The following is a 22,961-nucleotide window of genomic DNA, read 5'->3' as shown; positions in this document are numbered from 1 at the left end:
AACACTTGCCTTTCTACTTTGTGCCAGGGAGTGCATTAGGTACTGGGGATTTCAAGATGAGTAAGAAAAGGTTCCTTTTCCTGAGGGTCTTAAGTAGAGTATGGGGCAAGAGATCTATAAATAAGTGTTGTCAGCGCTCTGATAAAACTGTGTTCAGGGTGCAGGGAGGATGGTCAGTTACAGAAGTTAGTGAAAGGTGTTGGGAAAGGCTTTCTGGAGGAGAGACCCTGATCTAGGTGTATCAGGAAATACAAAAGAAGCATAAAATTAGATTTTAATCTTACTAGGGCACCAAGGCTTAGCCAGCGTGCAGCTTGATAGCTGTGGCAAGTTCATTAAGGGTGACTTCCTTGTCCCTTCCTTCCCATTTGTAAAATGACATATCTACTCTATTGGAGGCTTATGACAGTTAAATGTAGTATCGTTAGGGGGAAATATGTACAGTTGGCCCTTGAACAATGTGGGCTTGAACTGCTTGGTCCACTTACACACAGATTTTTTTTTTTCCCCCGTAGTAAATACTACGGTACTAGTAAATACTAAGGTACTACATCCCACAGTTGGCTGAATCCACTAATGAGGGTATGGTGTATATGGAGGGCTGACTATAAATTAAACTTGGATTTTAAACTACATGGAAGTTCAGCTCTCCCCTAAACCCCATGTTCTTTGAGAGTCAGCTATATGTTTGTAACTAACTATAATGTGCTACATAGGGGTAAAGCGATGATCTTTACACTTTAGCAGTAGTTGGTCATTGTATATATTTTGCATTAAATCAAATAGTGATGACCACCAGAGAGTACAAAAGTTAAGTGAGCTTAAGTGGGACTTATCAGGAAATTAATCGGAAAATATATTGAGCAGTAGACAAACGGATAAGTAAACAGGATCAAATCCCATGTTGGGAGTGATGTTCGACAACCACTAAAAAAAAGCTGATTGGGAAGACTATTAACCAGCAAAATGCTTATGAGAAGTTGTGTTTTTTTTGTTTTTTTTGTTTTGTTTTTTAATATAGTACATGGTGGGGGGAGGGGTAGGCAGGGAATTGGATGAAGGCAGTCAAAAGATACAAACTTCCATTTATAAGATACATAAGTACTTATGTATAAGATACATAAGCACTTAGGGTGCTTATATGTGCAAGGTGATAAGTATAATTAACACTGCTGTATGTTACATATGAAAGTTAAGAGTAAATCCTAAGAGTCTCATCATGGAGAAAAATATTTTTTTCTTCTTCTTTAATTTTATATTTGTATGAAAGTTTACCACACTAAACTTACTGTGGTAAATATTTCATGACATATGTAAGTCAAATCATACGCTGTACACCTTGAACTTATACAGTGCTCTACATCAATTACATCTAAGTAAAACTGGAAGAAAAAAATTAAAATATGGTACAAAAAATTGTTATGGAAGAAAAGTAAAGAAAAACTCAAACAGTAATAACCTGGCATATAGCAAGAGCTTGTTTGAATGAATGAATGCCAAGGAAAAAAACACTAAATGGATAGGCATCAAAATACTAGTCAAAACAAAATAAACTAGTAGTGTGAGGATGGTTAGGTTTGGGGTGACTTTTTTTGGTTTTCTATAGTTTTATAACATAGTTATTTTATAATGCAAATAGGTTTTTTTTCTCAGAATTATCAAAATTTGGGAGTAACAATATTCAACAATAGAGGACTAATTAAATTATGATACACCTGTTTACAGACAGTCCTCTGTATCTGCAGATTCAACCAACTTCGATAAAGAGGGACCATTATACTGTGCCATTTTATACATAAGGGACTTGAGCATCCACAGATTTGGGTATCTGGCCAGACTGAGAGGTGTCCTGGAACCAATTTCCTGTGGATACCCAGGGACAACTGTAATAGAATGTCATGCAACCATTTTATCATGTCTAGAAATATATTGAAATGGAGAGGGATTTGAGATATGCTACATAAAGAAAGCAGATTATCAAATAGTATGCACAATATGATTTCGTGTGAGAGTAAATACGTGTATATATGGGGAGGGGACTGTGGATATAAACCAGCACGTTTATGTAAAATGTATAAGTTCATATTCTTGCTTATCAGAGTTTTCTCCTATTATCTGTATTGTATAATTTTTAAAGGGCAAAAGGAATACAGTACAATAGGAAGTAGTACTGAAGCTTTCCAGTAAGTATAAAGAAATAATAAAAGTATTTTTGCCTAGTAAAGCTAGGCTCGAGAGCCTTGCAGGAACAGTTGCAAAAGTGCAGGCAGGTGGAGGGCACTGGCAGCCATGTATCTGCCCAAGTGTTAGAGGGAATTGAGGTTGCAGTGGCAATTCTTAAAACTTTCCTTACTTAAATTTGGTCTTAAACTTTTTTTGTATCATTCGAGTAATGTTTAGTTTCATTCTTTGGTAGAGTCTAACAATTGTAGAATTATACTAGAACCTAACGAACCTCTTACTTTTTTCCCTAGAGGTAAACACTATTAATAGTTTGGTGTGTTTCCTTTCGGTTTTTTCCTCCACTTTTGTAAATGGGCATGTACATATGGTACAGTTTTTAAAACAACATGTAATTGTGCAAGTATTATGTGACTATCACATTCAATACAAGGACATGAGAGGAAATATTTCAAACAGTACAAAATGATAATAGTGAAAAGTAATAACTTTCCCCTGCCTCTCATCCCTCAGTTTTCTTCCCCAGAGGTAATAAATATTACCAATTTTTCATATATCCTTCCAGAGAAAATTCTACATATATATAAACATGTGTTTATGTATCTTTTTTTTAAAAAACACAAATGGTAGCATACTATACACATTGTTCCGGACATTTGAGTTGTTTTCGATCTTTTGCTGTTAGAGAAAGATGCTACAATAATTATCCTTCTTGCGTACAGCTCTTTGGGCACATGTACTAGTGTATCTGTAGGATAAATTCATAAAAGTTGAACTGCTTATATATTTCTAGAAGAGGGAGTGGCATGTACAAAGGCCCAGAGGCAAGAGAAAAGAAACAGGACGTTCTGGATACTGAAAGCAACGACTAGAGCAGAGTGGATGAGGCTGGATGCAGATCTGCTGATAGGGCCTTGAAGGACCCTGTAGGCCCGGTGAAAGGGTTTAGACTTCAGCCTAAGAGTTTTAGCATGGGAGGTTTCAGAAGGGAAGTCTCCTTGCTGATAATGAATTTATATTTTAGAAATCTGTGGCCACTGTGTAAAATATGGGTGGTAATGGAGCAAGAGGGAAAGCAGGGAAACTAGTCAGGAGGCCATCGCACTTGGCCAGGCAAGATATAATGTCGGCCTGACTTAAGATAGGGGATCTCAACAGAATTGCTGTTTGTCTAGTTTTGTTGTATTTTTTGTTTTGTTTTGTTAAACTAAGCTGGAATCCTATCCTGTGTCCTCTTTTGTAACCTTTTTTCATGTTATATGTTATGAACATTTTTCTTGTTAGATACCCTGTGTTACCTCAGATTACTGGAATACTTCCTTATTGCTGAATGTTAAGCTTTCTAACCTATTCCTTGTTTGTTGGCCTTAGCTGTTTGCCTCTGATACTTCATGTCTCTTCTTATTCCCCATGGTTTGAATTATTTCTAAAGTAAGAGTAAATTGATTTTGAATGAGAGCCAAGTTAATTGTAAATTTGAGTGCATAGACTTTTATCTATTCAGAATCCTATCAAGTATATAGCTATAGCTCTAAGCATTTTTCACACTGAAATTAAATCCTGTGTTTCTTATTTTGAAAGAGGTAGGTGATACACTAGCTTCCCCAACAAGGAAGGAGGAAATAGAGTCCTAAAATGTCCTAGATGGGTGAGGGCTTTTGTAGAAAAGAGCAGATAGATATCTTGATGCTTTGTGTGCAGTAGGTGGGGGGGGGGGGATTATACCCAGACTTAGAGCAGCCTTTCTAGTTTAAAACATACCCTAATGGAGGGGGGAAGAGCCACTGTATCTTTTTTTTTTTTTTTTTTTTTTTTTGGCTGCTTTGGGTCTTAGTTGCAGCACGCGGGATCTTCATTGCGGCACGTGGGCTTCTCTCTAGTTCCAGAGCATGGGCTCAGTAGTGTGGCACATGGGCTTAGTTGCCCCGAAGCATGTGGCATCTTAGTTCCCTGACCAGGGATCAAACCCGCATTCCCTGCATTAGAAGGCGGATTCTCTTTTTTTTTTTTTTAATTAATTAATTAATTATATTTTTGGCTGCGTTGGGTCTTCGTTGCTGCGCGTGGGCTTTCTCTAGTTGAGGTGAGCGGGGGCTACACTTTGTTGCGGAGCATGGGCTCTAGGCGCGCGGGCTTCAGTAGTTGTGGCTTGTGGGCTCAGTTGTTGTGGCTCACAGGCTCTAGAGCGCAGGCTCAGTAGTTGTGGCACACGGGCTTCGTTGCTCCGCGGCATGTGGGACCTTCCTGGACCAGAGCTCAAACCCATGTCCCCTGCATTGGCAGGCGGATTCTTAACCACTGCGCCACTAGGGAAGCCCCCAGCCTACTACTTTTTAGATAAACTCTGGTATTACAGAACTCTGGCATAGCATAGTCACTGTCACAAATTGTTAGGTGTGTGCAAGATACTATACATTCACAGAAGTATGGTACAGAACTAATAATAGAGGACACCCTAATTGTTTTTAGTATTTCTTGTGTTTCTGTTTTATTTGTATCTTACAGCTTTCTACTTCTGTTTAAAATTTTTTTGTTGTGGGTATATGTTGAGACTATAAAATAGTAGTGACTTGGTTTCCTGTTGGGAGTAAATTTTATTATATAATACATTTTTTTCTTTCCGGCTCCTTGGCGGACAAGGCCTTTGATTCTTCTTTTGTCTTGTCTTTTGAGTATTTGTAAATGTATAAATTTCCCCCCAACTTCTTGATTAAGCTTTTGTCTATATATATATATTTTTAACATCTTTATTGGAGTATAATTGCTTTACAATGGTGTGTTAGTTTCTGCTTTATAACAAAGTGAATCAGTTATATATATACATATGTTACCATATCTCTTCCCTCTTGTGTCTCCCTCCCACCCTCCCTATCCTGCCCCTCTAGGTGGTCATAAAGCACGGAGTTGATCTCCCTGTGCTGTGGCTGCTTCCCACTAGCTATCTATTTTACGTTTTATATTTCTTTTTTTCCTCTATTTGTTTCCATATTTCTCAGGAGTAACCAAGTTGACAGATTACTTGTTTTTATAACCTAACATTAGTTCAAAGTAGCATTTTGTTTCTTTTATTGTTTAAACTTCTCTGTGTTCCTATGCTTGTATAGCCTTTTTCTGTTTTTCAGATTTCTTTGTTCTGTTAAACAACACTTTAACTATTATTCATATTTTATGCTGTACTATTTACTCACTAAGGATGTCTCTCTGTATTTTTTTCATATTAAGTGTTTCTTGATCTTTATTCAAAGGCAGTATATTGCCACTTATTATTGCTATTACTATGCCTTTGGTACAGGCATTGTTTAAGCTGTTGACTTCTGATTTAACCTTGACCTTATAGGAGACCCCATTTACCAAATAAAATGGTCTTGTTTCTACAAAGTAGCCTTCAGGAGTGAGTACTGGGTTATAGAGACCCTGGAGCAGTGGCCACATGGTCACTGACACACACTGTAAAACCATGAATTCACTCCATTATGTGTGTCCATTTCTCTTTTTCTTTCCCCCTTTTTCCTTTTGTTGTATGTTGAGCTTGTCCATACCATCTAGAGAGATCTTTTGATATTGATGCTACCCACAATAGAGGTGAAATTTTAGAACTTCCTTCTTTTTTTTTTTAAATGCTGTTTTGTTTTGTTTTGGTTTTTTTTTTTTTTAATTAATTTATTTATTTATTATTTTTGGCTGTGTTGGGTCTTCGTTTCTGTGCGAGGGCTTTCTCCAGTTGCGGCAAGCGGGGGCCACTCTTCATCGCGATGCGCGGGCCTCTCACTGTCGCGGCCTCTCTTGTTGCGGAGCACAGGCTCCAGACGCGCAGTCTCAGTAGTTGTGGCTCACGGGCCCAGTTGCTTCGCGGCATGTGGGATCTTCCCAGACCAGGGCTCGAACCCGTGTCCCCTGCATTGGCAGGCAGACTCTCAACCACTGCGCCACCAGGGAAGCCCAGAACTTCCTTCTTGAGTCATACATTTGCTTATATGGGAATCATATTAGTTTTGAGATAAGGCTTTTTTTTTTTTATTATTCCAAATAAATAAACGAAATGATTCTTTGTTGTAAAGAATGAACCAAAAATTCTAATAGTAGAAAACTACGGGTATTTGAGTGGTTTTGATTTATGTCGACTTGCATTTAGGGTGCATAACTGTTGTGTTCTATCAATAGGTCAGTCACTTCAAAGCCATAGTCAGCAGACATTCTATATCAGAATTACCTTGGGACCTTTTGAAATAAGGGCTGTCCCACCCCAGACCTACTGAATCAGAATCTCTGGGATCTGTGCATTTTAAAGCTCACCAGGTGATTTTGACACCAACCAGGTTTGGGAACCACTGCTCAGGTAGAACCTGCCCCCAATCCATAGATGTACTGTATATTTTACACTGTATGTGTGTAATTTATTCCTTTTTATAACATAGTTATTTATTCAAGGTGATACTTGCTGTACATCCCCAACCTTTCTCATGTTCTCAGTGGTGAAACACTGTAGGAGCACTCTAAAGACAGTCTTAACTCTGAGCTGCTTTCAGGATTATGGGCCTGGAGCAGGGCAAGGAGGGACCTGGTGGTCTCTAACATAGTCACCCTTGGGAGAACAAGGAGAAATGAGGCATTAGGTTGCTGTATGCCAGGAAAAGTGTCATTCAGGGTGTAGAAAGCAGAGAGGGATAGCTCGTGCCTGGGAGGCAGCCTCCGATCCATGCTGTGGCACTAGGATGCTGACTGCCAGATAAGCTTTGTCTTCTGTTTCACATATAAATGTCCAATAAGTGAAATAAACAGGGTACCCTTAATGAGGGCCTAGAACATGACCTCTGAAACCAGGTCACAATAATAAATGAGGTGGTTTAATACAGTTCCACTTGATTTTTTTTTGCACAAAGTTTGTCTAATTCCGTACATATTTAAGTTTTTCCCACTTACTGTTTCCTCTGCTAGAATGTTCCTCTCTACTGTAGTTCGCCTGTCAAGGTCTATTTTATCCTTTAAGATCCACCTTTAGCAATTCCTCTCGTTAAAGCCCTCCTTCACCAGCTTAAGCTATCCTTTTTGCCAGGGTGGTGGGAAGTATGTGTTAACCTCTGTTATAGCACACACTATATAGCTCTTGTTTGTTCTCTTTGTCTCCCTGTCAGCTGAGGAGATGTCTGAGAACCAAGCCCTGTGCAGTTAGGACTTTTTTTTCCAAGTAATTAAAAGGGAAATTCATTTCTGTGTACCCAGCATCAGGTGCCTTTTGATAAAAGAATTACTATTGGTTTAGCACTTCTTATTCTTTGTAGCAAAAGAACTCTTTCACCTCCTATGGTTGTTTCACCATATTGTTGAATTAATGTTGCAATTACAAATATTTTATTAGTATGTATGTATTTCCTTATTTCCTAGATTCAAAGCTCTCCATAAATAGATATTTTCAAGTAGCTGTTAGAATCATTGTTTTGCTTTCACTGCACCTTTTAATATTAACAAATGGGGAGAAGGTGGGTTAAAAACTGGGGTGCTCTTAACCTCTTTTACTTAAAAGAGATACAATTTTATTTCCCTTTTAATTACTTCTCCCCCCTCCCCCAAATGCCCCATCTGTTCTTATTAAAGTTAATGGCACACAACAGGGAAGAGAAAGGTGTACATGTGACTGAGTAGGTGAGTGCTACTTCAGATAAAGGCTGCTTCCGCTTCCAGTCACCCTGAAGTAAATGTTCGCTAATGTTTTTCTGCTTCTCAGACTGAGTCATCCTTTCCACTCAGCTCCTCTCCATTCTTTACGGTAGTCTGCAACTTTCCTGGTACTCAGTATTAATCAGCATGATACTTTGCTTTGAGTTATCTTAAGTTCTCAGATAAGATGATGATGTATATATTTTCAGGAATAGTAGAGTAAAATGGTTATTTTATTTGACTTTTTAAACCTAACTTTTGTTCCAAAAGGGTAAATAATTTTTGTTATTTTTGGCTAGTGTTCTGCATCTAATAAAAGTCAGCTTTTCCTTTCATTCTCAGGAGAAACTGGTTACTTATTTGTAATTCCTTTTTTTTTCCCTTGTCCTAATGGCACTTAGCATCCTCTGCAGTCAGAATACTGGACTAGGTTTTTCAGTCTCCTGGGTAAAAACATTCTTCTAATTTAAAGATGTAGAAAAGAGAAAGCTACAAGGTGTCTCCTCTCTTCTCTGCCTTCTAATGATGTCTGATGTTTTGTATTGAGCAGTCTGAAGGCAAGTTGTTAGGTGACCTCCATGTTAGGCTATTTCAGAATTGCTGTGGCTTATGGAATCTCAGTGGGGAGTTGGGGCTGCTGTTTCTTGCCAAGAGTGTAGACAGTCTTCTGATCTGCTCCAGGAAATAAGTTGGGGTTTTAGCTATCTGTTGTCCCGGTAGAGAACAACAATAATGTATTAGGGCTTCCCTGGTGGCGCAGTGGTTGAGAGTCTGCCTGCTAATGCGGGGGACACGGGTTCGAGCCCTGGTCTGGGAAGATCCCACATGCCACGGAGCAACTAAGCCCGTGAGCCACAACTACTGAGCCTGCGCATCTGGAGCCTGTGCTCCGCAACAAGGGAGGCCGCGATAGTGAGAGGCCCGCGCACCGCGATGAAGAGTGGCCCCCGCTTGCCGCAACTAGAGGAAGCCCTTGCACAGAAACGAAGACCCAACACAGCCACAAAAAAAAAAAAAAAAAAAAAGTGTATTAAACAAAAAGTTTTGGTGATTTTATTTATAAAGCAGACTTCTGGAAATTGTCCTTCTCTACTGTCTTATTCTCAATGCACATGTGTTATTCTTAGTACACATATATTTTATAATAACCAGTGTCCCCAAATGACTAAACTCTGAACTAGTGAGTATGAAAGGTTATTTTGGTTGTTTTCCTTTGAGAAATAACCTGACACATTTGCTATCTAGCCACATAATCAGGTGATAAATTACTAAGTCTTAACATCTTCAAAAATTAGTGTATTCACAATTAGCTTTTATTTTTGTGGCAGGATTTTTAAAATCTTAAACCTATACTTGTGTTGTTAAGACTTATTATTTTCTATTTGAGAAATGATACAAACATAGCAATAAAGGATATAAATTCATATAGTTAAGCTTCCACGTAGCATACAAACAAGGTTTTGTTTTTCCATGTTTTCTTCCTGCTTTTGTCATGTGCAGGAACCATTTATACATGTTTCATATGACAGTGACACCAGTATTGAATGTCTGCTGCTTACCTAACACTGTTTTTGTGTTCATTGCTGTAGAGTATTCAGAAGTAAAAGGCATAGTTCCTGCCCTTAACGAGCTAATAGTCTATTAGGGGAAAAGACAGATACATAGAACAGTATATTACAGACAAACAAAATAACAAAAATGAAACAAATAAATTAGAGTTCAGTCTGCACTGGTCAAGGTTGAGAAGACTTTGAGTAGGGGATAACTTGACCTGGCGGGGACAAGACAGTAGGCTCTTGTGCGGGAGATACCCCAAAGGTGAGGTTGGATGGGTCGAAAGGATGGTAACAAGTCATACAGAACTCTGGGATCGAAGCCAAAGAGTTCGGAGTTGATTGAGTAACCCTCAATCCTCATGAGTTTTTCTGCCGCATTTCAGGAAGATTTAGTCTGGCAGCAGTATGCTGGACAGACTTACTATAGTAAGATAGACCAGCCTGGGAGGCTGTTTTGTTCCTTTTTGGCTCTTTTTCTCTTTCATTCCTGGATTTGATCAGTTACCAGATTCTGTCAACTGGTTGCTACCTTCATTCTGCAGATAATTGGTAGTTTACAGAGAAGTCATTTTTGTGGGGAAAATTTATCCAAGGTTTGTGATTAGAATTCTAAGAAACAGAAAGGTCATATGTTAAGCTAACATGTGTTCATTGCCTTCTGGGGTGACCTATAAGGATACAGAGGAGCACAGTAGCCAGGCTCTGCCTGCATTGTTTTATTTAATCTTTATGACAGCCAGTGAAATGGATACGGTTATTATCTTTGTTTTGTAGGAAAGGGTACTGAGGCACAGAAGGGTAGCATGTCTCACTCCAGGCCACACTGCTAGTAAGTAGAAGAACCAGAATTGGAATGCAGGTCTCTGGTTGGAAAGCCTAAGCTCTTAATGACTATTCCATTCTGTTTCTCCTCTTGCCCACCCCCTTTTTTTTAGCTATGAACCAAGCATTTTCTTCATATAAGGATTATATTAAAACATGATTTTTAATATCTGCATAATATTCTGTTTCGTGGATGTATCATCATTTACCAAATTTAACTATTCCCCTGTGGTTGTACTTTTAGGTTGTTTATAATTATTCACTCTGATTAATAATGTCCTTATAATCTTCGTGTTCATCTCTGATTATTTTTTTTTTAATTTATTTATTTTTTTAATATTTAGTTTTGGCTGTGTTGGCTCTTCGTTGCTGCGCACGGGCTTTCTCTAGTTGTGGTGAGCGAACTTCTCATTGCAGTGGCTTCTCTTGTTGCGGAGCACGGGCTCTAAGCATGCGGGCTTCAGTAGTTGTGGCACGCGGGCTCAGTAGTTGTAGCTCGTGGGCTTTAAGAGCGCAGGCTCAGTAGTTGTGGCACATGGACTTACTTGATCCGTGACATGTGGGATCTTCCCGGCCAGGGCTTGAACCCGTGTCTCTTGCATTGGCAGGCGGATTCTTAGCCACTGAGCCACCAGGGAAGTCCTCTGATTATTTCTGGGCATAAAGTCTGAAGTGGAATTATTGGATCACAGTAATTTGAATATTTTAAAAATTCTTGATTCATATCACCAGTTACCTTGCCGTTTTTTTTGGATTTTTTCATTGAAGTATAGTTTACCTACAACATTATATTAGTTTCAGGTGTGCAACATAGTGATTCGATATTTTTTTAGATTGCACACCATACAAAGTTAATATTTTTTATTCTCTGTAACATTTATTTTATAATATTTATTTTATAACTGGTAGTTTGTACCTCTAGTCCCCTTCACCTTTTTTGCCCATCCCCCCCAACTCACCTCCTCTCTGGCAACCACTAGATTGTTCTCTGTATCTGTGAGTTACCTCGCTCATTTCACTGCACCTTGACCAACATTGGGAGTTATCCTTTAAAACAGCCTTAACAGTTTAATAGAGGTAAAATGCTGTCACATTATTTTAATTTGTATTCCTCTTAATGTTTAGGAGATTTGGTTGTTTTTTTTTTTTTTTCTTATTCATCTGCCATTTGTATTTCTTTGAATGATCTACTTGTGTCCTTTTCCCAGCTTTCTCTTTTGGTATTTGTCTTTTTCTTATAAAATTTACAATTACTGGGGACTTCCCTGGTGGCACAGTGGTTAAGAATCCGCCTGCCAATACGGGGGACATGGGTTCAAGCCCTGGTCCAGGAAGATCCCACATGCCGCGGAGCAGCTAAGCCCGTGTGCCACAACTACTGAGCCTGCGCTCCAGAACCCTCGAGCCACAACTACTGAGCCCAGGCACCACAACTACTGAAACCCGCACGCCTAGAGCCGGTGCTCTGCAGCAGGAGAAGCCACTGCAATGAGAAGCCCGCGCACCGCAACAAAGAGTAGTGCCCGCTCGCCTCAACTAGAGGAAAAGCCCGTGTGCAGCAATGAAGAACCAATGCAGCTGAAAATAAAAGAATTTTTTTTTTTAAATTTACAATTACTTATATAATAAGGATATTAGTATTAATCCTTTGTCATAATATGCTGCAAATATATTTTCTTGTTGGCCATTTTATTCAACATGTTTTTGTTTTTACAAAAAAATTTATTTATTTTTACTTTAAGGTGGTCAAAATTTCAACAGTTTCCTCTAGGCTCTTCTATTACTTAGAAATCTAAACACAAAGCCTTCCTTATTCTGAGATCAGAAGGTCACTCACGTATATCTTATTTCAAGTTTGGTGTTTGGATTTGTCTTTTTGTGTGTGTGTGTGGCCGTGTGGCTCGTGGGATCCCAGTTCCCTGACCAGAGATTGAACCTGGGCCCTTGGCAGTGGCAGCGCGGAGTCCTAACCACTGGACCGCCTGGGAACTCCCATGTCTTTTTTGTGTTTTTGTTAACGTCTCTCCTTATCTCTGACAACAGAATATATTCCAGATGGATTAAAGCTATAACTCATTGTGTTCCAAGTATTTATAGTTTTTCTGGTACCTTTTTTTTTTTTTTTTTTTTTAATTTATGGCTGTGTTGGGTCTTCGTTTCTGTGCGAGGGCTTTCTCTAGTTGTGGCAAGCGGGGGCCACTCTTCATCGCGGTGCGCGGGCCTCTCACCATCACAGCCTCTCTTGTTGCGGAGCACAGGCTCCAGACGTGCAGGCTCAGCAACTGTGGCTCACGGGCCTAGTCGCTCCGCGGCATGTGGGATCTTCCCAGACCAGGGCTTGAACCCGTGTCCCCCGCATTAGCAGGCAGACTCTCAACCACTGCGCCACCAGGGAAGCGCTTTCTGGTACCTTTTATCAAATAATCCTCTTTCCCCCACTAATTTTATTTTGTTGTTGTTGTTGTTTTTTAAAAATTTATTTATTTATTTATTTTGTTTTTTTTATTTTTGGCTGTGTTGGGTCGTTGTTGCTGTGCATGGGCTTTCTCTAGTTGCGGTGAGTGGGGCTACTCTCTTCGTTGCAGTGTGCAGGCTTCTCATTGTCGTGGCTTCTCTTGTGGAGCACGGACTCCAGGCACGCGGGCTTCAGTAATTGTGGCATACGGGCTCAGTAGTTGTGGCTTGTGGGCTCTTGAGCACAGGCTTAGTTGCTCCGCGGCATGTGGGATCTTCCCGGGCCAGGGCTCGAACCCGTATCCCCTGCATTGGCAGGTGGATTCTTAACCACTGTGCCACCAGGGAAGACCTCCCCCACTAATTTTAAACTGACAACTTTTTATATGCTAGGAGTTTTTTCTGGATTCTCTGTTTACATTGGCTGGCTGTGATAGTGACAGTACTATACTGTATTACTTATTGTGGCTTTATACTATGTTAATATTTGGAAATAAAAAATGGCCTTCTGGGGACTTCCTTGGTGCAGTGGTTAAAGAATCCGCCTGCCAATGCAGGCAGCGCTGGTTCGAGCCCTGGTCCAGGAAGATCCCACATGCCATGGAGCAACTAGGCCCGTGCCCCACAGCAAGAGAAGCCACCGCAATGAGAATCCCGCGCACCGCAACGAAGAGTAGCCCCAGCTCGCTGCAACTAGAGAAAGCCAGCACACAGCAACGAAGACCCAGTGCGGCCAGAAAAAAAAAAAAGTAGTGTTCATTTTTCAGAAATTTTATTGCTATCCTCAATATCTTGTTTATTTTTCAGAGATTTTGAAGATTAAATGAACTAGAAATAATTAACATCTTTACAATGTTTGGCCTTTCTGATCATGGATATAGATAGTAGTGTCCCTATTTAGTGAGGTCTTTTATGCCTCCTGGAAGAGTTTTGTGATCTTCAAATAGGTCTTCAAATTTTGAATTGAGGTTATGTTAAAGATTGTTACAACTTTGTATTTCTATGTTTTTCTGTATTTTCTATTAAATATATATGTGTATACAATTTCAAGTTTATTTATAGCTCATCTTGTTCCACAAAGAATTTGAAGAAATGTATAGAAAATACAAATGGTAAATGATATAAAGTCAAAACCCCAGAAAATACAAATTAGAATAAAAGGTTACTACATAGTTTGAGAGGAAAAAGATTTATTAGGGTGTGGCCAGCTAAAGTAATGGTAACATGATCCTGTTACATAGGTCTCACAATGAAAGAAAAAAATTCCTTAGTTGAAGCAAAGCTTTTCTAAGCATGTAACTCCAAATGAAATTTCTCCCATGTATACTTTAGTGTAAGCCAAGGGCATAATGCTAAAACAAAATTTGGTGAAAGCAAGTTCTGTAGGGGATAAGACCATGTGACCCAAGTATACCCAGCTTTCTGATGGTCTGGCATAATTCTGGGATAAAGCCTAGAATAGGATGCTGAATTCCACAGAGAGGTCAAGTCAGATAAGGACAGAAAAGTCTCCTTTGGATTTACCAGTTAAGGGCCATTGCTGGCTTCAGAGCAGTTCAGTAGAGTATTGGGGAACAGAAACCAGACTGGTGAACTGAGGCATGGAAGAGAAGTAAAGGTATAGAGACAGCTGGTGTGAGGTTGAGTGTGGGGGAATACGGAGATGGCAGATGCTAAATTGTCAAGAGGGGTTAAGGGGAGTTTTAAGATAAAAAGATCTGAGCAATATAGAGCTGACAGGCAAGAGGGGGAGGGCTGATCCAGCAGGTTCCCCTAGGATTCAGGCCAGGCTGGTAGTGTAGGAGCATAGGCAGACCTCAGGGGCCTTGACCTCGGGGGCCTTGGTATCCTCCCACTCAACCAGTCAGCATGTGTTTTTTTCACAGTGAGAGAATAGTGGTGAGCAAGGGCAGGGTGGTGCTCAAATACCAGTTTCCTCTCTTCCAGCTCCCTCACCCCCATGTGCCAGTTTCACTCTGCCTCAGTCTGAGGGAACCTCCTCCTGCCCCATCTTCTACCCATAAGTTGATAGAATGATTTTTTAAAAAGTGTTCCTAAGCTTCAGTTTTTCACCAAGATGGTAGAGAATACAGGAAGGATCTGGTCTTCAGAGTTCCATTTTTTGTGTGCTACTGCAGCCCAGAGGACTAACCCATGTGCCAAGCTCATTTGGTTGGATTAAGGATTAGAATCTAGGTTTCTTTCTTTTCTTTTTTTTTTTTTAAGCTGCACCTCACAGCTTGCGGGATTTTAGTTGCCCCACCAGGAATGGAATCCAGGCCACAGCAGTGAAAGCGCTGAGTCCTAACCACTGGACCGCCAGGAAATTCCCCAGGTTTCTTTATTCCTTATCCAATGCCATTGAGTTGAAGGTGACAGCCAAACACTCACATGAGAGAGATCCTTTAGGCAGTGAAACTGGGGGATTGCGCTTGTGGATTTGGGTGGAGACAGCTGAAGTAAAAAGGCTAGTGAACGGAATGGGTACGGAGAAGGGAACAGAGCCTGGATGTGCTCAGAGCGGCTGGTGGAGGAGCTGTCAGAGACAGGGGAAGCCAAGGGAGAAGAAAGGCTGATGAAGGAGGAGTATGAGTTTCATACTGTTATATGCCAAAGAAACTGAGTTTGAGGATGTGGGGGAGGCCTTTGGGTTGGCTGGTGTGGTTCCTGGTGAATGGTGCTTGTAGACCAAGCACAGGGACCACAGAGAGCTAGATAGGGCAAGGACAGGTTCTTAAGATAAGAGCAGAGCCATATACACGATCTCATCTATATTTAAAAATACATATCCATAAGAGGAAAAAAGCTCAGAAAACAGCACCAAAGTATACTAGGTGATTATCTCTAGGTATAGGAATTGCGAACAACTTTTTAAAAAAATTTTATATGTGCTTCATTTTTCAGACTTCTATAAATAGGCTAGTATGCTTTAATAATCTGAAAATGTTGTGTCCAGAAGTTAATGTAAAAACCCGTTTTTAATGGCGTTGGTCCACAAAAAGATTTGACAAAACCTAGAAAGCATGCCTGACTCAAGCAAGGAGAGAGAGGCAGAGAACATGAGAGACTCAAGAGAAACTGAGTGGAAAGCAGGACACACAGCTGAGTCCATAGAGGGAGGAAAGGGATGGATCAGAACCGCTAATGGGGTGACACAGCTAGGAGAGTACAGGCCCCAGGGAGTGAGGATAGCGACCTGGTCCAGGCTATTAAGTTTGTTACTGATTCATAGACTCCTTTTCCTTGGAGGAAGTTAAGTAGAAGGATCCACTGCTGGAAGGGATGCACTGCTGGCAGGGATTTCCAAGCAGTGTGTGGGCCAGGCTGGTGGCTTGCTACTTTGTGTCTGATTTTTCTTTGTGAAAATAGAACCTACTGCTTTAAGACCCTGAACAGATGCTGATGTTCATGGACCTTATGCCATGTGTTTTTTCACAGTGAGAGAACACTCTTGTCAGCTCAACTCCCTGGCAGCACAGTTGGTTTCAATTTGTACTCCTTTGTACCAATTCTTTTTCACCTGGTTTATAATTCTGTAACCTCTTTTAGGTTGTACTTGGTTATTAAAAGCAATTTCTAATATTTTAAGTTCTCAAATTCATGGCAGAGACAACATGGATTTTTCTGTGTTCTTCAAATTGTTGTGTGCTACAAAATCTCACAGAGCTCAGAGATTAAATGTTTTTCCTCCACTGTTTGTTTTTTTGTTTTTTTTTTTAATTTATTTTGGTTGCACCAGGTCTTAGTTTTGGCAGGCGGGCTACTTAGTTGAGGCTCTCAGGCTCCTCAGTTGTGGCTCACGGGCTCCTGAGTTGTGGCGTGCGAACTCTTAGTTGCAGCATGCATGTGGGATCTAGTTCCCTGACCAGGGATCGAACCCACATCCCCTGCATTGGAAGGCGGATTCTTAACCACCGCGCCACCAGGGAGGTCCCTCTACCGGTTTTATTATTGAGGATATCTCAATAGCCTGGGATTATGTAGTGATTCTGTGGCAGGGCTAGCATTAACATTTACAGCTTGTGAATTTTTTGTTATTTGTCCTTTGATACTTTTCCAAGAATGTTTCCAAGGTGGATGGGGCTTTTTCTCTGTTCCTAACTCCAACATTGAAGTTATCATCTTTGCTGGGGTACTAATTTCAGAGACCTTCATGGCCTGGAAAATGCTTTTTAAAAAAATGTGAGAAGAGTAATGGTATAAAGTAGTACATCTCAAACTTTAATATATGACACCACTTAGGGATCTATTAAATTGCAAATTCTGATTCTGTGGGTCAAGGGTGGAGCCTGAAGTTCTGTGTTTCTAACAAGTTCCAAGGTTAAGCCAATGCTGCTGGTCCTCAGATCATACTTTGAATAACAGAGGTATAAACCGTGGTGTCCAATACTGTAGCCCTTAACCACATGTGGCTGTTGAGAACTTACAGTGTGACTAGTTCAGATTTAGGTGTACTATAAAATATATACCAGATTTCAGAGGCTTATGAAGAAAGAATATACAATATCTCAATTTTTTATATTGATTTCATCTTGAAATGATAATATTTTGGACATATTGGGTTAAATAAAATAGATTGCTAAAGTTAATTTCACCTGTTTCTTTACTTTTTAAACATGGCTACTGGAAATTTTTATTTTTATTTATTTATTTTTTTAAATTTGTCTTTATTTTTGGCTGTGTTGGGTCTTTGTTGCTGCTTACAGGCTTTCTCTAGTTGTGGCGAGCAGGGGCTACTCTCCATTGTGGTGCGTGGGCTTCTCATTGCAGTGGTTTCTCTTGTTGCAGAGCGCGGGCTCTAGGCGCGTGGGCTTCAGTAGTTGTGGCACGCGGGCTCAGTAGTTGTGGCTCGCAGGCTCAGTAGTTGTGGTGCACGGGCTTAGTTGCTCCACAGCATGTGGGATCTTCCCGGACCAGGGATCAAACGCGTGTCCCCTGCATTGGCAGGCGGATTCTTAACCACTGTGCTACCAGGGAAGTCCCTGGAAATTTTTTAATGGTACATATGTGGCTCACTTTTGTGGCTTCCATTATATTTCTATTGGATAGTGCCAGTATAGAACATTCCTGTCTTGAGAATAACCCATCTGAACAGTATTGGTTATATAAAAGTAATTATAGTTATGATCATGGCTCAAGTAGTCTTTCGTGATCAGAAATATAAATAAGATCTTATAAAAATGCTAGCACATTGATGCTCAGACATTTTTTATTTACAGGCAAATTATAAAGCACTTCACAAATGTCCCTTGACCCTCATGTTCTGCGGTAGCATTTTGTTATATTTGTCCTCACTGTTAATGGAACAGATAGTAAGAGATCTTTGCCTTGAGCATTGTATCAATAGTATACTCTTGGTTGTTGAGAATAAGGGACTAATGAAAGCAGGTAATGGCAGAACAAATCAGGACAATGCAACAACCCACAAGGTTTTCCATTAGCCTTGGTTTTTGTTCCATGCAGATGGTGAGGTTTGCTGAATCTGTCCAAATATGTAGGTTGCTTCAAGCCTGGCTTTTGCCCTCAAAGAGCTTTAACAAGCCAACTGGGGAAATGGATCATTCTGAGAAAAATTTTAAGTGCATAATAGTGTGGTTGTTTTATCAGCAGACACATTCAGGGAAAAGTAATGGCTAAAGACCAACAAGTCATGAATCTGAATAGGTTATCTGGGATCAGATACTGAGGGGCCTTGAAAGCCAGAGGGCGTTATATGTATCATGCATCTTTCCCTTTTGCAAAAATACGGATACACTTTGTTGAAGAAATCAAGCACTTTTCTTTATGAACCAAGTAAATCTTAATTTCCCCTGCTCAGAAAGCATATGTGGGACTTCCCTGGTGGCACAGTGGTTGAGAATCCCCCTGCCAGTGCAGGCGACATGGGTTCGAGCCCTGGTCCGGGAAGATCCCACATGCCGCAGAGCAACTAAGCCCGTGCGCCACAACTACTGAAGCCAGCATGCCTAGAGCCCGTGCTCTGCAACAAGAGAAGCCACTGCAATGAGAAGCCCGTGCACCGCAATGAAGAGTATCCTCCACTCGCTGCAACTAGAGAAAAGCCCACACGCAGCAACAAAGACCCAGTGTGGCCAAAAATAAAATAAATAAAATTTAAAAAAGGAAAGAAAGAAAGCATATATGATTTCCCATTGACAACCAAATGAGTATAGTCTTTTTTTTTTTTTTTTTTTTTAAAGTGGTGATTATGTCTCTGGGCTGCTTCAACTTAATTAATTTATTTATTTTTGGCTGTGTTGGGTCTTCGTTTCTATGCGAGGGCTTTCTCTAGTTGTGGCAAGCGGGGGCCACTCTTCATCGCGGTGCGTGGGCCTCTCACTATTGCGGCCTCTCTTGTTGCGGAGAGCAGGCTCCAGACGCGCAGGCTCAGTAGTTGTGGCTCACAGGCCCAGTTGCTCCGCAGCATGTGGGATCCTCCCGGACCAGGGCTCGAACCCGTGTCCCCTGCGTTGGCAGGCAGATTCTCAACCACTGCGCCACCAGGGAAGCCCGAGTATAGTCTTAATATTTTGTCATTCAAGACTGTCCAATCTATGGTCACAACCAGTACATCTTTCTCCTATCTCTTTATACCGTTTCCTCTCTCCTGTGCTTTTTAACTCTTTTATTCTTTAACTCTTTTATTCTTTCTCATAACCAATTCCGTCATATATTTTTTCTACGTAGGGACCCCCTCCCCTGCAAAATTTGTGTGTGTGCACATACACCATGCTGTCTTTAAATATCCTGCCCATCTTGATCTCACACCTGGTTATGTAGGGTTCTCCAAACCTACCACTTTTGCCTTGAGCTATTGTACCTATTCTGTCTTTTTTGTTAGACAGTAACTCCTAGAATGCAGGACCAGGCCTGCATAGTCTTAGTCTTTGTACTGCTTTACAGGTGGTCCTGACTTAGGGCGCCTTCTCTGACTGCTAGTATGGATAGTGTTAAGGTACCTGAATGGAAGAAACGTGTCTCTAATAGAAGTAGCAAAAGCTTTGTTTGAGACGAGGGCAAGAATACAAAACACTTTTAATTTTAATTTTGAATTAACCTTTTATATATTTGTCAGTTTTGTTAAGTCAGATTGTTGATATGAATTAAATAATTGATCAAACTCATTTTATTCTTAGGTATCTGGGTACTCTCAGCACTCACAAGACATAAGAGCCAGAAACTGTGAATCAGAAAAAAACTGATTTTTTTTTTCCTGTTTTCTATTATATATTCAGTTAGCATTTATTGTGTTCTTACCAACCTGGGCATAGTGCTCAAGAGTAAAAACTACTTGTTTTCATGGTCTCTGTCCTCAAGGAACTCATGGTCTTATAGACAAGAGAGATACATGAATGTCAAGTTGATGGTGTGAGACAGGAGGTAGCGGTGTGTGTAGCTACAAGCAGGACCATTGGAGTCTGGATCCAAGTTCTGATTTTGACTCCAAAAAAAACTCTGGTGGCTTGTTTTCTAAGGGAGAATTTAGCTAAAAACAGTGAGGTCCTCTGCCAGATATAAGAAATGTGTAAGATTTAAACCAGTTTTGTGAATAACTCTTTAATATCAAATATCCAGTCAGAGTTGAATCTCATTGTCTTGTGGCTTTTTTTTTTTTTTTTAATAAATTTATTTCTTTATTTTTGGCCGCGTTGGGTCTTCGTTGCTACGAGCGGGGGCTACTCTTTGTTGTGGTGCGCGGGCTTCTTGTTGCGGAGCGCAGGCTCTAGAGCGTAGGCTCAGTAGTTGTGGCGCACGGGCTTAGTTGCTCCGTTGCATGTGGGATCTTCCCGGACCAGGGCTTGAACCCGTGTCCCCTGCATTGGCAGGCGGACTCTTAACCACTGTGCCACCAGGGAAGTCCCTTTTTAAAAAAAAAAAAAAAAAGATTTAATTGTATTTATTTTTGGCTGTGTTGGATCTTTTTTTGGCTGTGTGGCTGCGTGTGAGCTTTCTCTAGTTGTGGTGAGCGGGGGCTACTCTTCGTTGTGGTGCGCAGGCTTCTCCTTGCGGTGGCTTTTGTTATGGCTCTAAGCGCATGGGCTTCAGTAGCTGTGGCACGCGGGCTCTAGAGCACAGGCTCAGTAGTTGTGGTGCACGGGCTTAGTTGCTCCGCGGCATGTGGGATCTTCCCAGACCAGGGATCAAACCTGTGTCCCCTGCATTGGCAGGTGGATTCTTATGCACTGTGCCACCAGGGAAGTCCTCGTGGCATTTTTTAAAACCATTTGTTGGTTTGAATCAGAATCCAGACAAGATCCATACACTGTGATTGCTGTATCTCTTAGGCCTCTTTTGTCTGTATCAGAGTGTCTCAACCTCTGCACTATTGACATTTGGGGACCAATAATTCTTTTTTGTGGAGGACTGACCTGTGCATAGCAGGATGTTTAGTAACATCTCTGGCCTCTGCCAGAGCATCTACAAGATACTGGTAGCACACCTGCCGCAGTAGTGACAACCAGAAACGTGTCCAGGCCTTGCCAGATGTCTCTTGGAGGCATAGTCACCCCAGGTTGAGAACCACTGATCTGTAGGTTCTCCCTCTACCCTTCCCTTTTTTTTTTCTCCTGGTGATTTATTTGCAGAAGAAACTGGGTAGTTATTCCTGCAGTTTCCTTCAGTCTGAATTTCATGAATTTCATCCCTGTAGTGTAATTTAATATCATCTGTCACCAGTTTCCTGTTAATTGGTAGTTGGATCTAGAGGCTTGATTCGTTTCAGATTTTTTTGTTTTGTTTGACAAGACTGCTTCATAGGTGGTATTCCATTCTTCCATCAGGAGGTAAATAATATCTGTTGTGTCTTTTTGTAATATTAACAACCACTGGTGCCTAATTCATTCATCAGGGGTCTTTTTTGTTTAAAATGTACATGTTTTCAATTAGACAAATTTTATTTTATATAATAATCTGTGTTCTCCCTTAATAAAGGAAGGGGAAATGGAAGGTGAGGCGGTTGAATCCATTGTGGAAGAGTCTGAAACTTTCATTAAAGGAAAGGAGAGAAAGACTTACCAGAGACGCCGGGAAGGGGGCCAAGAAGAGGACGCTTGCCACCTACCCCAGAACCAGACTGATGGGGGTGAGGTGGTCCAGGATGTCAATAGCAGTGTACAGATGGTAATGATGGAACAGCTGGATCCTACCCTTCTTCAGATGAAGACTGAAGTAATGGAGGGTGCAGTTGCTCCAGAAGCAGAGGCTGCTGTAGACGATACCCAGATTATAACCTTGCAGGTTGTAAATATGGAGGAACAGCCTATAAACATAGGAGAGCTTCAGCTTGTGCAAGTACCCGTTCCCGTGACTGTACCTGTTGCTACCACTTCAGTAGAAGAACTTCAGGGGGCTTATGAGAATGAAGTGTCTAAAGAGGGCCTTGCAGAAAGTGAACCCATGATATGTCACACCTTACCTTTGCCTGAAGGGTTTCAAGTGGTAAAAGTGGGGGCCAATGGAGAGGTGGAGACGCTAGAGCAAGGGGAACTTCCACCTCAGGAAGATCCTAGTTGGCAAAAAGACCCAGACTATCAACCACCCGCCAAAAAAACAAAGAAAACCAAAAAGAGCAAACTGCGTTACACGGAGGAGGGCAAAGATGTGGATGTGTCTGTGTACGATTTTGAGGAAGAGCAGCAGGAGGGTCTGCTGTCAGAGGTTAACGCAGAGAAAGTGGTTGGTAACATGAAGCCTCCAAAACCAACAAAAATTAAAAAGAAAGGTAAAATGAGTTTATCCATTATACTCTCATAAAACCTTTTTGGGATAAAGCACATAACACAGTGTCTATGCAGGTTATTTTACATTAAATGGATTTATTTTAAAGATTGTGATGTGGGCACCAGTCTTTTTAAGCCAGTCTAAAAGAAGTTTTTCCAGATTGAGTACTTTTTAAGTCCTGAAGAGAAAGAAGTAAATCTATTAGTGGCATGAGATAATTATAACTCAGTGTGACTTAGTTGACTTTAGTTATAAAAGGCTAATGAAATATATTTGTGGAAGTTTAAGATTAGGATTAATCTTAACACTTTGAAACCCTGCAACAAGTAAGTGTTTTATTTTGCACGTAGGTGTAAAGAAGACATTCCAGTGTGAGCTTTGCAGTTACACATGTCCACGGCGTTCAAATTTGGATCGGCACATGAAAAGTCACACTGATGAGAGACCACACAAGTGCCATCTCTGTGGCAGGGCATTCAGGACAGTCACCCTTCTGAGGAATCACCTTAACACACACACAGGTGGGTGCTGGTTAAGAATGTTGGGGGCTACAGCATAGCAAAGGTTTAAACT

The 22,961-nt window shown here is 40.8% G+C and overlaps 1 protein-coding gene across 4 annotated transcripts in view; it reads left to right on the top strand.

The window, feature by feature from the left end:
* The window catches only part of CTCF (CCCTC-binding factor), a 49,565-nt gene that overhangs the window by 7,911 nt on the left and 18,693 nt on the right, over nt 1–22,961 (top strand). For all 4 annotated transcript variants that reach the window (XM_082368922.1, XM_082368923.1, XM_082368921.1 and 1 more), the window contains 2 exons: nt 21,600–22,389; nt 22,739–22,909. In XM_082368922.1, coding sequence (XP_082225048.1) covers nt 21,609–22,389; nt 22,739–22,909 — 952 coding nt within the window. In that variant the 5' untranslated portion in view covers nt 21,600–21,608. The remainder of the gene's footprint in view (nt 1–21,599; nt 22,390–22,738; nt 22,910–22,961) is intronic.

This window comes from Balaenoptera borealis, assembly GCF_965194805.1.
Source record: "Balaenoptera borealis genome assembly, chromosome: 19".
Classification (NCBI taxonomy): Eukaryota; Metazoa; Chordata; class Mammalia; order Artiodactyla; family Balaenopteridae; genus Balaenoptera; species Balaenoptera borealis.
This window is presented reverse-complemented; position numbering and strand designations above follow the sequence as displayed.